A 16589-nucleotide genomic window follows, 5' to 3' on the forward strand; every position below is an offset into this window, starting at 1 on the left:
TTTTAACACTAAAAGACTGCTTCTCCAAGCCAGATATCTGGCCTGACTGTATCATATCCACTTGTAAATCATTTGAAACAAATTTCAGTGCCCCAACCAAACCCATTCTATCAGAATCTCAGGAGAGGCCTGAGAATCTGCTTTCTTAACAGGTCTACAGCTGACATTCTTTCTCCAACAATTTGGAGATTATCATTCTCTGTCCCTTTGTCTGTCTAGCTCTTCTCTTCACCAGCCACTTTGTAAGCGTGGGACCACAGCTTTGTTCATTTTGGCTGTTCCAGGACTGGCATACATTGGGCTTTCAGGAAATAGGTAATAAATGCAAGAAAGTAAATTTGACCTAAGCCTCAGGAACCAACATAGATTTGAGGCGTTCCTGAAGACTCGTGAAAGAAGAGGAATAGTGTGGTAGATGGAAGGCGTTGTGAGCAAAGGCAGATAGGAGAAAGCAGAGCACTAAAGAAACAAGCCGGGATAGGGCCAGGAAAGGGGTGACACTGTCCAAAAGAAGTGTATTCTTTACCAGATTTGTGTAACGGTAGCCCCTCTGCACATCATCTTCATAATAAACAAAAAAATCCAAGTGAAACAGCAAGCACAAGAACATAAATTCCACATATTCTTTTTTTTTTTTTTGTCGGTCATGGGGCTTGAACTCTGGGCTTGGGCGCTGTCCTTGTGCTCTTCAGCTCAAGGCAAGTGCTCTACTACTTGAGCCACAGCACCACTTCCGGTTTTCTAGCAGGTTTACTGGAGATAAGAGTCTCATGAACTTTCCTGCCTGGGCTGGCTCTGAACCGCGATCCTTAGATCTCAGCCTCCTGAGTAGCTAGGATTACGGGTGTGAGCCACCAGCGCCCGGCTAAATTCCACATATTCTTGACCCCAAGAAAGTCACTCCTGTCTACTGTGAACCATGATTCTTTTCTGGTTTCTTAAAGGATCTATACAGTTTTTACTATGCAATTACTAACTTCTCACTGTCTTGATTTTCTTCTATTTTGCTAGTTGTGCTTCAGATTTCTTCTGGTAGTGAGCTGCTTGTGAAAAAAATGTTATCATTTCAAAAGAGCATATGTATACAGAGAAAAGTCACAAGGGATAACAATAAATGGGAACACCTACTTGTATATATTTATATGCCAAATATTCAGAAATTTTAATCTTAGAAATAAAATTAAACCAAAATAATTCCCTACATACTTTCTTTACTTTAATGCCCATGATTTTCTCTGGTGGGCCATTACCTTATGTTTTGTGCTCAGACTTTGTTTCCTTTAAAGTTATCTCACCTGTATGCTGTTTGGTTTTACAAGAATTTCTATTTGATATAAATGGGATTGGGTACTTAGGAATATGCTTCCTTCTCCAGGCAGCATTATATTTATGGAAACTCCTCCTGTGGTTGCATGTGGCTATAGTCCTTTTATTTTCACTGCTGTTATGGTGACTCAACGTATAAATCATTTGCAATTAACGTATGAATCCTCCTGTCAATGAGCATTTGAGTGGTTTCTGAGTTTTTGCTATACTGAACAGCACCACTATAAATGTTCTTCTGAATGTCTTCAAGGATTATGTGTAAGCTTCCCTAGTGGCCTTAATATAGAAAGACAATTATTCAGGAATAGAATTTGGACATCTTTAGCTTTGTCAGTGTAGCTAAATTGTTTTGTAGCATAGTTGTAGCAGTTTATAAACTCTTTAGCAATGTGCAAGATTAACTCCTTATCTGGGCAGTAATGGCTCCCAACTATAATCCTAGCTACTCAGAAATCCATCCAGAGGATTGTGGTTTGAGGTTAACACAGGCAGAAAAATCCTAAGAACTACTCCAAAATAACCAGTCTACCAGGTGCCAGTAGCTCATGTTTGTAATCCTAGCCACTCAGAAGACTGAGATCTGAGGAGGTTTGCAGTTCAAGGCCAGCCCAGTCAGGGAAGCCTGTGAGACTCTTCTCTCTAATTAATCACAGAGAAAAGCCAGAAGTGGTACTGTGGGTCAAGTGGTAGAGCACTAGCCTTGAGCAAAAAAAAGCTCAGGGACAGTGCCCAGGCCCATTGTTCAACCCCCCTGAACTGCAACAAAAGCAAAAACTTGATTGAACGTATGATTCAATGGTAGATCAGCAGCAGAACAAGCAAGTTCAAGGCCATGAGTTCAAATCCTGGTATTGGCTTAAAGAAAAAATAGATCACTTCATATCCATATTAATTTTCGGTATTGTTATTTTGGTATTGTTCATTAGTTGAACAATGTTTTTACCTACATTGAAATTTTATCTTTAAAAAAGAGTATAACAATATCAATCTTATAGAGATTTTTTTCTTTTTCTTTTTCTTTTTTTTGTCGGGGCTGAACTCTGGGCCTGGGCACTGTCCCTCAGCTCTTCATCTCAAGGCTAGAGCCCTACCACTTGAGCCACAGCACCACTTCTGGCTTTTTTCTGCTTATGTGGTGCTGAGGAATCAAACCCAGGGCCTCATGCATGCAAGGCAAGCGCTCTACCACTGAGCCACCTTTCCAGCCTAAGATTATTTTCTTATAAAGTGGGTTTTTTGTTTTGTTTTGTTTTGTTTTTTATACTAGCAACACCAGAGGACTATTCAAATCATTAAATGAGAGGCTGTGTGTACAGCACCTGCCACCATCATTCCACCCACAAGTGGCTTGCGGTCATCTCTCCTAGACTTGGTGTCCCTAACCTTAGCTCTCTTCTCTTCCATCTGCTTTGCAGATTTTTCTTGATCTGAGCTCCAATTGAGAGTCTCAGGCTTTGGGATAATATATTAGTCAGCTTTCTATCACTGTGGCAAAGTACCTGAGAAAATCATACTTTAGCTCATTGCTTCAGAGGTTTCATGGTTCATGGTCCCTTGGCCTTCTTGCTTTAGGTCTGTGGCAGCACAGAGAAGTCTTGTTCACCTCACTACAGCTAGGGAGTATTGGCAGTGATGAGGGAGCAGGGTCCCCCAGATCCCCTTCGAGGACATTCCCCAGTGATCTAAGTTCCTCCCAGTAGATCCCACCTCCTAAAGGTTTTTAACTCCTAATTATGCTACAGGTATAGGATGAAACGTTTTCTTTGGGGCCTTTGGGAAGATTTTGTTGTTGTTATTGTTGTTGTCTTAGAAACACTCTGGATTTATTTATTGTGAGGGAATATTTAGCTAAGTATGGTTTTAACTTATACACAGCTTTGGGAATATTTATGATCCAAACCATAACACAAGGGGATTCACAAATTTGACTCACTTCTTTGAACATGTTCTGATCATGCCAACCAGAGCTGGAATTTTTTAATGAGAGAAAATGCTAACTGGCGCAGAATAATAAGATAAGTAATTAGAATTCTTTAACAAATAATAGAGTAAGCTGGGTGCCGGTGGCTCATGCCTGTAATTCTAGCTACTCAGGAGGCTGAGATCTGAGGATCATGGTTCAAAGCTAACCTGGGCAGGAAAGTCCATGAGACTCTTATCTCCAATAAACCACTAGAAAACCAGAAGTGGCTCTGTGGCTCAAGTGGTAGGGTGCTCGCCTTGAGCTGAGCAGCGCAAGGACAGCACCCAAGCCCCACGACCAACAACAACAAAAAAAAAGAATAGAGTAAAAAATTGGTACCATTCTTGCATTTCTATTGTTAAACAGATATTTAATACATCATATGCTGAGCTAGGTACTGATGTAGAGATGAAATAGAAATAAATGCTGTAGAGTCAGAGAAGGACAGACAGATGGAACCAGAGAGAGAGAGGGAGGGAAAATGAGAGAATTGGGGTTGGACAAGGTAGAATTGATAGGGTAGCCATAGTTGAAAAAAGATTTAAAAAATTATGTAAAGCAAACTCCAGCCTCTTGTTCGCTTCTACTTGACCTTCCTATAGCCTTCACATCTGCTAGGAACTGTATCTTGGCCATTTCTCCTCCTAGAACACCAGGATACTATACTCTGGGGGATCATCCCCTCCTGGCTAGCTGCTTCTCACTACCTGCTTTCTTATCCTCTCCTCTTTTGCTTTCCACCTAAACTAGCACTACACAAGGTGTTTCTCCTAGCCTAGTTTGCACCATATTCAGTAAATGGACTCAAGTCCAATTGGCCTTGATGACTCACTATGATGTACCAGCCTCGACATTCTTTCTCGAGATCCATATCCACATTTCCAAACTGCTACTGGATTGTTTTAAGATTAATATTACCATAGAATAAAATACATAATGTTCTTTCTCTTTCTAATTTGTGGGACCATTTGAAGAGTATTGCTGTTTCTTTAAGTTATTATAGAATTTAGCTATGAATCCTTTGGTCCTGGGTTTTGCTTCGTTGGAAGGTTTTTACTACTATTTTAATTTCATTGCTTGTTATACATCTATTTAGATGTTTTAATGTCCTCTTGCTAAGTTAAGGTTATCTAGAAATGCATCTATTTCTACATGATTTTTCAGTTCATTTGAATAAAGATTTTTGATGTAATCTTTTGATTTAATCTTCTGTATTTCATTTGTATTTGTCATGATATTCTCATTCTTCTCTCTCATTTTATTTATTTGAGTCATTTTCCTTCACTTTCAATCATGTTGGCTAGATACTTATCAATTTTATCTTTTCAGAGATAAAGATGTTTTTGGTATAGATTTTTAAAGTCTCTAATCGATCGCTGCCCTAATCTTGATTATTTTGTTCCTTCTCTTGATTTGGGGTTTAGTTTGTTCTTTTTGTCCAGGAGCTTAAGATGTATCATTAGGGTATTAATTTGAAGTGTGTGCTCATGGCTATGAACTTGCCTCTTGGAATTGCCTTTGCTATATCCTAGATGTTATGGAAGGTTGTGGTTTCATTTTCATTATATTCTGGAAACTCTCTTATTTCCTCTCTTATTTTTTCTATGACCTACTGGGTTTTTGGCAATGTATTGTTCAGTCTCCATGCTTTGAGTATTTTCTTAGTTTATTTTATGTTAAACTCTAGCTTTATTGCATTACAGTCTGACAGCACAATGGAAATTATTTCAGTTTTTTTAATACTTGCTGAGACTTGCTTTCTGTCCTAGAAAATGACCTATTTTAGAGAAAGTTCCATGGCCCACAAGTAGAATGTATATTGTACAGCTGCTGAATGAAATATTCTATAGATGTCTGTTAGGTCCAAATGGTTTATAGTGTCATTTAAGTCTAAGGTTTGTTTGCTTATTTTTGGCATGGATGATCTATATAATCTTCAGAATGGATGTTGAAGTCTTCTACTATTATTGTGTTGAGGTCTGTATGTTCTTAAGACCAGCTGTGTTTATTTAACCAAGCTGAGCACAATGAAATTTGGTACATAAACATCAAGGATTGTTAAGTATTTTTGATAGAAATTTCACTTATTTGTTTATTTAGTGACAGTCCTGGGGCTTGAACTCATCCTGGGAGCTATCCCTGAGGTTTTTTCCTCAAGGCTAGTGTTCTACCATACCTCTATTTCTAGCTTTTAAGAGTCTCACTGACTTTCCTGTCCCTGAGCTCCATTCTCAGATCTCAGCTTCTTAATTAGCTAGGATTACAGATGTGAGCCACCAGCACCCAGCAAAGTTCCTTTTATTAATAATTAAGTAAACTTCCTTGTCCTTTCTGCTGCCATACCACCCTGGTTTAATACCTCATCTATAAAGATACTCAACCCATTGATTTGATCAGGTTATATGCCCATCACCTGACTAGATTCCAACCTCTCTCTCCAAGCAGCTGTTATGTGAATCTTGGTCTTCAGCATTCAGCATACAGCAGTTGACTAAAGTGCAGACTAAATAATGAAGAAACAGAGACCCAGAGAGGCAAGGAGATTGCTCAGGCTCCATGACAGGTTAATGCCAGGGTCAGACTGGGACTCTAAACCTTGCTTTTCAACTCTTCATCCTGTGCCTCCCTCAGTGGGGCCGTTAAGGAAGAAAGAGAGTAACTAGGTGCAGGCCAGGTTAGCTAGGAATGCTCAGCTGTGATTGACCCAGGAGTAGCCCAGCCTGAAGCCTGCTCCCTGAAACTGTAGTCCCATTTCAGGAAATTCCCCATCTCCAAACCATCCATTTCCCATCCCTAGTCATAAACTTGATGCCAAGAGAGCAATCTAATCAAACCACTTGTGTATCCTTATAAAGGAATTGCTGCTAGAAGCACTTATAGATAATTAGCTTTCATATGGAATGGGATGGGCCTGGGAGTGAGGCCAAACTTTCCTCATGGGTGAGTATACAAGTGGCAAGGAGGATGGTCTGGCCTGGTCATAACCTGGGCAGCAGGGCCAGTGCAGCTGGAATGTGGACACAGGGAAAAGCTGGCAAATGCTGAGGTTCTCCTTAGGGAGTGAGAGAAGCCTGGAAGCCATGCAACAGATAAACCCATGCAACTTATAAACCTTGTCAGATTTATAAGCAGTGTTCTTCTCCTCCTGCTTTTTGAAAAAGTGTCAGTGGTGGCTTTTATGCAAATATTAAAGGGACACAAGCTAGTCTACACAGGGTCATTGTACATCACTAGTACTGATCTACCATTTATTAGTTTTGGGGTCTGTGTTTAGTTTTTAGGGAAAGACAGAGAAGTTGGTTACTAATTTATAACAAACAAAATTATGTAATTGCAGTAAAAAAAAATCCATCCACGGGAGACAGAAAATGACCAGTAGACTCCTAATTTTTTCTTTCACCTTTCTGTCCACTTACTTAAGGATTGGGAAATACACACACACACACACACACACACACACACACACACACACACACACCACATTTGGTAATAGTAAAGCAACTAGAATTCTGTTTATGGGGCCAGGCAAAGTAGGTCAAGTTGTCCAGGGTATAGCCAAAATAATATTCATTTGTGGTCAGAGAGGGAATTGAGACCAAGTAAGAATCAAGGGACAGAGCATGGCCTTTAATGGGATAATGAGCCCTCAGGTCAGATGCAGAAACTGAATGTAGAATTTGAACAGGTAGAGGCAAGGCTCCCTTTATAAGAGCAGATTTTTTAATCTTAGCTATTCAGGAGGCTGAGAGCCAAGAATCATAGTTTAAAGCCAGCTTGGGCAGAAAAGTTCATGAGACTTTAATCTCCAGTTACCTAGCAAAAAGAAGGAAGTGAAGAGTAGCTCAAGCAATAAAGCTTCCACTTTGAGTGAAAAGGCCAAATAAGAGTGCATGACCCTGAGTTCAAGCTCAAAATATGGGTTCAAGGTACAAAATAATTAAATAAATAAAATGGTAAAAAAAAATTAAATTAAGTATTTGTTTCATGGAATGGTACTACAGCTGGCATTTCAATAGAAAGTTACAGAAATTAAACAGGCCTTCATAAGATAACATCCTTCATTAACTCAACATAACTCCAACTCCATTCAACCTGTATTGCTATTTCAAATAAGAACTTTAGGTTAAAAACTAAGTGATAACGTGGATAGGTACAAATTTTGATGTGTAATAGGGAATGGAACAATAGGAGAAAATGATTATGTAACCAAGTTAATAAAGCAAAGGAGAGGAAGGTACAGAGGCAGAGAAAGCAGAGATAAGTTATTTTGGTGGAGAGATACCATTCCTTGTATCACTCAAGAGTATAAATAGAAAATAAGTCCTCTGTTAGCAAACCATTTTACTTAGAGTACATTTCAGGCAGGTGATCTGAAAGCACTGGGATAGTTTCCCTTTAGGTCAGGATTACTAAACATGTTGATATAAAAACATCCAATTTTCAGCAAAGCAATGCTGGGACCTGAATTATACCCAAAGTGCTTCCAGATCATTGGCTTTCAGAGGATTCCAAACATCTGTGAAAGGTTTTAATATATTAATATCTGAACTTTACTACCAGAAACCTGGATTTAAGTAGTTTATAATGGAGTCTTAGAATTTTTTTATTTTTAACCATCATTCATGTAAGTCTAATGGACATTTGGGGCTTAGCACTGGTATCCTAAAAATACCTGTGGTACAAGAGAGTTACAGAATCCCTGGAATGTAAAGAGCTTGGCTATTTGCAAACTTTGTTATTTATGTTCTTTAAGCCTCAGTTTTCTAAGCATTAAAATGATATCATACTCAACAATGAGAGAGTGAATGAAATATTGGCAGCATCCCGTATGAGAGCAGGAACAAGACAAAGACATATATATCATCAGACTGCTGTTTAATGTGTGTGGTCAATGCTATCACACACAAAGAAGAAATAGTAATATATAAGGATGAGAAAAGAAACAAAACTGTCAGCCTTTATAGATCCCATGATTGTGTATATAGAAACCCTAAAAAAAAAAAAAAAAAAAAGACTCCACATAGAGCTCCCTTTGACCCAGCAATCCCACTTTTGGGCATTTACCCAAATGTTCACAAACATGACCACACTAAAGCTACCAGCATGACTATGTTTATCGCAGCATTATTTACCATAGCTAAGATATGGAACCAACCCAGATGCCCCTCAGTAGATGAATGGATCAAGAAAATGTGGTATATATACACAATGGAATTCTATGCCTCTGTCAGAAAGAATGACATTGCCCCATTTATTAGGAAATGTAAAGGCTTGGAAAAAATTATATCAAGTGAAGTAAGCCAGGCCCAAAGAAACATAGGTCCCATGGTTTCCCTTATTTGCAATAGCTAGTATATGTCTGAGTCAAGCAGAAAAGGTCAGAAAGTTGATGTTAGGGAAATGAACCCTAAGATATGTATTCAAATGTTTTTTGTTCTTTCATGGGATTGTTTCTAACACATTTATAAGATTATCTCTTTGTTGCTTTGTATGTCCCTCCCCCCACAGTATAACCCCTCCTTCACTGTATTTGATGTCGGTATAATTTGTGGAGGGGAAGGGGAAAAACAAATCGTTTAAATATGGATACAGGTAGACCCATTGCAACAATGAGATGTACAAGTCATTACGTTGGAAATGAACTTTACAACTTTGGTGCGGGGAAGGGGGGGTGGGTGGGGGGTGTGGGGGGAGGGGGGAGAAGGGGAAGAATTGGGGGGGGGGCGCGGGGGGAGGATGGGAAGGGATGGGAAGGGGAAACAAAGGAGGAGGCTACAATGCTTGATAAGAAAAGCACTCATTATCTTGCCCATGTAATTATAACCCCTCTGTACAGTATTTTCACAATAAAAAAAAGAAACCCTGAAAAACAAAACCGATATACTATTAAATTGTGTAAGTGAAATTGGTAATACCATTGTAGACAATATCTAAACTGTATCTTCTATGTGTTAGCAACAACAAAAAGATTTGCAAGTGACACATGACCATCAAACACAGCAAGAAATGAAGCTAAAAGGAAGTGCAAGACAGTAACTCTCTTTCTGTCTGACACCTTGATGAGGCCACAGTGGTTGGTAGCTACTGCTCTCCAGGCTTCATGATGCCACTAAAGGATGACAAGAAGAAAGATGTTGGAAGCTGGCAAAGACAAGAACCAGTAAGCAAGTCTAGGGGCAAAGCTAAGAAGAAGTGGTCCAAAGGCAAAGTTCAGGACAAGCTCAACCACCCAGTCCTGTTTGACAAAGCCACCTACAACAAATTGTGTAAAGAAGCTCCCAACTTCTGTGGCTTCTGAGGCTGAAGATTCATGACTTCCTGGCCAGCACTTCAGGAGCTCCTTAGTAGGGAACTTATCAAATTACTTTTAAAGTACAAAGCTCAAATAATTTATACTAAAAATAATATAGGTGGAGATGCCTCAGCCGCTAGTGAAGATGCACGAACAGGTCCAACCAGCTGTATATTTGGAAAAATAGCACTTTATTAAATTAATGCAGGCAAGAATGCATTTTATATGCCACAGAATGGAGAAAAATAAGGGAAGGAGTGAATAGAAGGGCAGGGAAATGTTGGAAGGATGACCAACCAAGATGCTTTGTATACATAAATTGCTTTGTTAAATGGCAAAAAATTCAATACATAATCTAAAATTAAGAAAATTGAGGTAAGGAGTTGGGTGGGAGGGGTGTTTGAGAATGTTCAAAAGAATGACATTGTGATCAAGAGGTTCTATATTCATAATCTGCACTGTCAAATGGCAAATCCTTTGTACAACTAGTTGAAGAAAACATCTTTTAAAGATATCAACACTGAAAACTCAAAACCTTGCTGAAATAAAAGACAATCTATGTAAAGTGGAAAGATGTACTATGCTCACTCTCTGAAATACTATATTGCTTGAGATGTCAATTGCCCAAAAATTTATTGAGCAACTTAAAGGAATCCTACTCCAGGTTTTTATTTATGTCCCAAGCCTGTAATTCGAGCTATTCTAGAGACTGAAAATGCGAGGACTGTGATTTGAAGCCAGACAGGAAATAAAGTTCACAAGACCCCTTTTCAACCCATAGTTGTGCATTGTGTCATGGGCCTGTTATCCCTCCTTTACTGAAGGCTGATATTGAGAAGACTGTGGTTTCAGTGCAGCCCTAAAGTTCACATGGCTCTATCTCAGTGGAATGTACCTGTCATCCCAGCTCTGTCAGGAAGACTAAAATAGTCAGATCACAGTCCAAATGCACACCTATACAAGCAGCCAGTCCCTATCTCAAATATAACCAGTGCCTTAAAAGGGTTGAAGGCCTAGCTCCGCATAAAGGTGTCTGAATTCAATCTCCATCACCACAAGAGGAGAGAGACAGAGAGACAGAGGGACAGAGACAGAGAACAAATATAAAAGAAATCCTTGTCAAAACATTAGCAGGGCAAGTGGCGCTGTGGCTCCAGTGGCCTTGAGCTGAAGACTTCAGGGGCAGCACAGTGCCCAGGCCCAGAGTTCAAACCCCATGTCCAAAAAAAAAAAGAAAGAAAGAAAAGAAAATTAGCAGGCATTTTTGTGGCCATTAACATGCTGATTATAAAATGCATATAGAAATGCAAGGATATTTTGACTCTTTTGACCTTAAGGAACGAAGTTGAAAGATTTACACAATTAAATGTCAAAATTTATTAAACTACAGGGACTCAGTGTCATATTGGCATGGATGGAGAAAAAAAATAGAACAGAGACATTAAAGTCTCAAAACAGACTTAGACTGTGTATCTGTGTATTATCACTTTACTTATAATGAAGACATTATTTCAATATATGAGTACGTAAAGTCATTGCTTTAACTTTAATTTTTTTATTTTTGTACCAATCCTGGAGCTTTAACTCAGCGCCTGGATGTTGTCCATGAGCTTTGTTTTTGCTCAAAGCTAGCTCTCTACCACTTGAAGCGCAGCTCTACTTCTGGCTTTTTGGTGGATAATTGAAGGTAAGAGTGTGATGGACTTTTCTGGGCTGGCTCTGAGCCGTGCTTCTCTGATTTCAGCCTCCTGAGTTTCTAGGATTATAAGCATGAGCCACCAGCACCAACAAGGATAGTCTTTTCAATAAATGGCCTTAGCTCGACTGAATATCCATGTGGAAAAACACTAAACCTTGGAAACCATTTATAAATTAATTTAAAATAAATTACAAGCCAGATGTGAAAGGTGAAACAATAAAACTCCTCAAATAAAATACAAAAGAAGACCTTTATGATTTGGGAGAATAAAAAGATTTCTTAAATGGACACAAGCAGCACTAACTTTTAAAAGACAAGAACAATTCATTTGACTTTAATAAAGTTAAGAATTACCACTTATCAAAAGACCACATTAAGAGATAAAAAAGCAAGCCACAGGCTGACAATATATATTGTCACCCTACATATCTTGACGGAGGGGTTTGTGTTTAGAATACATTTTAAATGTATAAGTCAATAAAGCAAAGACAAAGACCCAACGTCTAAAAACAAAAATCTCCAACCTTCCATGAAAGAAAACAAGCAAGTGGACAAGGAGAATATGAAACAGTGCTCAAAGTCAGATCCTATCTGAAAAATAACGAGTGGTGACAATACACCCAAGGATTCATAGGCAAGGGACTTTATGTCTAGCTGTCACAAATCTACAAACAAGTTGACTTACAATATTATGCATTCCAACAATAGATTAAAATGCTCTTTTAGAAATCGTATGTGTTCTGTCCTCCCTCCCCTTTCTCCTCTCTCTTGTCCCTCATCTCTCTGTCTCTGTCTCTGTCTGAGTGGGTATGCTTCTATCACCTACTCCTCTTTCTCTGTAAATCTGTCCTCTTTCTCACAGTCCTTCCCTCTCCTGTCTGCCTTTATCTCCCTAGATGCTCAGAGGACCCACCAAAGGACTGCAATGCTGATTCCTGCTCCATGATTTCAGGGTTGATTGTTATTCCCACTGCCATTGTCAGTGCCAGACTACTCCCACAAACAGGAGTCTTCCCTAGCATATTCTGCTCTTAACCTGCACCTTCATGAGTCTTTTCAACATCCTGTTTCTTCTTACTGTCCCCAGGAACTTCCTTTTTCTACTTCCCTCCAGAAATCCAAAGGGAAGGGGTAGGCAGAGTGCCACCTCTCTGGACCCCTGCATGACCCAGCTTCCTCAGTGTCACAAGTTCCCTTCTCCTTGACATGTTTACATGTGATTTTTATTTTTCACAAGATTATTGGGGGTTCAACCAGAAAACACACACTAACATTTTACTCTACAAATCTACAGAGAGAGAGAGAGAGAGTTCTCTTCTATGGACTCTAGAAGAACATCTCCTTCATCATATCAGTCCCAGGAACAGACACCAGAATTCCCCAATCGGCCAACTCATTACCTTCTTTCATTCTAACATTACATCTTACAAAAGTCACTTCACATGTCATATGATACCAGAAGAACTTTTACTATGTGAGAAAAAGCAAGGCTTCTCAGGATTAGGAAACTTCCTCCTGGCCCATCAGCACACCAGTGGCAAAGAGAGGTTCCAGAGCCTCTCCACCAACCCCTAGCCTCCACTGAGGAGGCAAGGCCAGACTCAACTGCTTATATCCACCTTACCTATTTCAGGCTGAGCCACCAAGCTCATCCTGGCCCACTAGCCTTTGAGGTCAGCTTTGAGATCTGAGGATTGCACTCAGAGATAGGAGTTGGATGGAGGGAGAGGAAAATGTGATGCATGGCTAGGATGAGCAGCGAAAATTCAACAAAAGTATTTTTAGCCATGCAGCCTGCCACCCTTGCAAGGTAGCTCACAAGGCTTATGATCCCCTCCCTCACGTCTACCACCAATCTCACCTCACACAGGGGCCTGGAACTGCTGGTGAAGGCCTCTTAGACTGTTGTGAGTGGAGTTAGCCATCTTGTGCTGTGGTCTCAGCTCTGTGGCTGGCAGCAGAAGCATTGTGGGTATGCATGCCACCTGCAGCCCCAATCCTCTATTCTCTCAGCTGTGAAGGACATTTATTCAATAGTGCACCAACAAGAGCAACTAGAATGGAACATGATAGCATCTCACAGTGGGGAGGAGGAGGCAGAGTCCTGGAGCAGGCATTGTGAGATATGTGTAGGAATGACACTTGCATACAGAGTGAGCACTAAAGTTGGAAAGGGGTAGCAGCCAGGGGAGGAGGTGAGAGCAACTGTCACTCTGGTCAAGATATCTCAGTCTCCAAAGAAAGCCAGGAGGCCCATAGTGGAGCAGAGATAAGGGGAAGGTAACTTAATTCTATGGAGTGCTGATTCATTCCATGGGCCCAGTCTGCAAAGCAGAAATCTATTATCATTCTACATTTACCCAGTGAAATGGGCTCAGAAGAGCACAAGGTCACATAATAACTGGAGATGCTGGACAGCACACTCAGACCTGAAGCATTGTGCTTAGATAGCACTTAGGTGCTAGGCTGGCGAGGCATGGGTCCGGGGCCAGCAGGGGTGGGGGGAGTATGGTGGTGGTGGTCGATTTTATCAGGTGGAAATTGAGGGCCCAGGAAGTTGTTTCTCCAAGAAGGCATGGAGCAAATTCTGAAGGAGCCAGGATATTGGGGCCCATATTAGATCGCGTGCAATATCTGTCTATATCCTGCTCCTGAATAAGGCTGACTGTGGGAAGATGTCCTGTTTCCATAACATGAAAATTTTTTCCCCTCTTCCTTCTCTCAAAGATATCATTCTGGACCCAACTTCTGATCCAGAGCCCACCAGCTTCAGCAGCTTTAAGAGAAGGCAGCCTCAGCTTTTGAGCTTTTCTGCTTGTCTGGTAAGATTATCCTAGATGTATACTAATTATTGAAAATAAGGGAAACTATGGGACCTATGTTTCTTTGGGTCTGTCTTACTTCATTTAATATAATTGTTTCCAGCTTTCCATTTCCTAACAAATGGGGCAGTGTCATTCTTTCTGATGGAGGCATAGAATTCCATTGTGTATGTGTGTGTGTGTGTGTGTGTGTGTGTGTGTGTGTGTGTGTCTGTGTGTCTCTGTGTGTGTGTGTGTGTGTGTGTGTCTGTGTCTGTGTGTATATCACATTTTCTTGATCCATTCATCTACTGAGGGGCATCTGGGTTGGTTCCACATCTTAGCTATGGTGAATAATGCTGCAATAAACATAGTTGTGCTGGTAGCTTTAGTATGGCCTTGTTTGTGATCCTTTGAATAAATGCCCAGAAGTGTACATATGACCGTATAAGATGGTGCTAAGCAAAATGAACCCCAGATAGGGACACGCAAGATTTTATCTTTGTTGCTGTTGTTTTTAATGTATATATAATGTACTGTGTGATTTTGTATGTTCTTCCCCCATGGTATAACCCCTGTTTTCAGTGTATTTGATTCCAGTGCCCTGCATCTTGTTTATACATTTTTCTAATTTGGGGAGGGGAAAAGAAATAACAGAATGCTGAAACAAGTATACAGGTTGACCCATTGTAACAATGAGATGTAGAAGACACTACGTGGAAAACGAACTTTACAACTTGACGCCGGGGCTGGGGGGGGCGGGGGATAAACAAAGGAGGGGGTAACAATGCTCGATAGGAAATGTATTCATTACCTTATTCATGTAACTGTAACCCTTCTGTACAGTATCTTTATAATAAATACATAGATTTTAAAAAAGAAGAAAAGTACAGAGAAGGCAGCCTCAGGCTGACAGGGTTGTCACTAGTATTCTTGTCCACCAGGGGCCGCTGTTGCACAGTGCATGGGATCCTGCAGAGTCGGGGAGGCTGGAGCCTGCTCTTGAAAACACACTGTTGTATTTAGGCACCCAAACTGTTTAGCAGCTCCCTTCCCTTCTCCACACTCAGTGTAGAACTGTCAGGGAGCATGCAGCTCTGCTCTTTGTATCAGACAGTACTTGCCTATAATCGCTTGCAAAGTGTGGAAAGAGGAGGGAAAAGCAGTGTGCCTGAATTTGCTCCTGCCTTTTCACATCCTGGCTCTCCCAAGCACCTCTGCCCCTAGCCTTGAGACAGACAGACAGGAAACTTGGCATACTTCCACATTCCCTGTGGGATGCACAGTGAGAGACTCGCCAAAGGTGAGTTGTCAGTCCCTTCTCCTCTCTGCCTGTCAGAGCTCACCTGGGGTCCTGAGGCTCTCTAGACATCCTCAGCCTATTCTCAGAGAAGTTAAAGGCCAATGAGAGGGGTGTGGGGTAAAGAAGCAGCTTAGGTTGAGTCCCCAAAAGGTGAAATGACCATTTGGGACCTCCATCCAGAGCATTCTCTCTTTCTCTCTGGGAGTTACTCCAAGGAAAAGAAGGGTTACAAGTCAAAATCAACTGCTTCCTTAACAGATATTTATTATCTGACTCTCCCCCACGTACCTTCCCTAAATACTAGAACTGACCCTAACAGGATCGAGGCACTGCCTTGCCCTTGGGTCAGCAGACAATGACCTCTTTTGGCCAATGGAAGAGAGAAGAAAACCTATGAATGGGATTCAGTGAAGGCTCGAGGCCTTCCGATGTCCATCCATGCTATCCTCTATTTGTTCATCTATAAAATGGGATGCAGGTGATGAGTATCCCTGCCTTCCTTGCAGAAGGACCACGAGGTATTCAAGCAGGCAAGGGGATGAGGGAGTGTGGGCAAAGGTTTGGGGGGTGGAGTAGAAATGAGCCATTTGTGATCTTCTCCTGAATGTGCAGGGTGAACCCTGTCAAATCCCTGCCAAACTGTGTAGCCTCCTATAGTCCCCTTGCAGCCCACTCCCTCCTGTTTTGAAAGCTGGGCCCAGGCGTTCCTGTCTCCATCTCTCAAGGTGAGGGAGCTACACGGAGAGGCGGCAATACCTCCCGCCCCGCCTGTCACTCACCCCGGGGAATTTCTTCTTGGACTTGATATTGAGTCCTCCTCCTCTCTTCCGCTCATCTTTAATTTCTCCATTGATTTTCATTAAACTCTCCCCTTGGCTACAGCACAGGGTAAATTAACTCCTTATTTGAAATAAAATAAAATAAAACAAAAGGGAGGGGATAGGATAAAAGGGCGCTTTTTGAAATTGAGTTTTTCTGTGGTCTAAGGCTAGAAAAAGCAATTTCTAAAACTGTCTGGGTAGATAGCTGAGATTGTCTGAGTAGTTGACTTTAAATGCCCCAGCCCCTGTCCTCTTACAGTTCTAGCTATAAGTTTGTGCCCTCCACACCCCAGTCCTTCATCTGTACCATAGTCCCCAGGCCACCTCTAGTCCCATCCCCCTCAGTCCCATTCACTGAATCAGAAGTGCCCAACCTTCCTTTCA

General features: G+C 41.0%; 2 protein-coding genes across 2 annotated transcripts in view; one reads left to right on the forward strand and one right to left on the reverse strand.

The window, feature by feature from the left end:
• Positions 1–16589, reverse strand: part of Insc (INSC spindle orientation adaptor protein) — a 91810-nt gene that overhangs the window by 27315 nt on the left and 47906 nt on the right. The gene's annotated exons all lie outside the window — the stretch shown is intronic.
• LOC122117683 (40S ribosomal protein S25-like) lies at positions 9393–9781 on the forward strand. Its single transcript, XM_042691448.1, is given in 1 exon segment — positions 9393–9781. A coding segment is annotated over 1 exon segment (387 nt). The 3' UTR covers positions 9780–9781.

This window comes from Dipodomys spectabilis, unplaced genomic scaffold (genome assembly GCF_019054845.1).
Source record: "Dipodomys spectabilis isolate Male_0828 unplaced genomic scaffold, ASM1905484v1 ptg000145l, whole genome shotgun sequence".
Lineage (NCBI taxonomy): Eukaryota > Metazoa > Chordata > Mammalia > Rodentia > Heteromyidae > Dipodomys > Dipodomys spectabilis.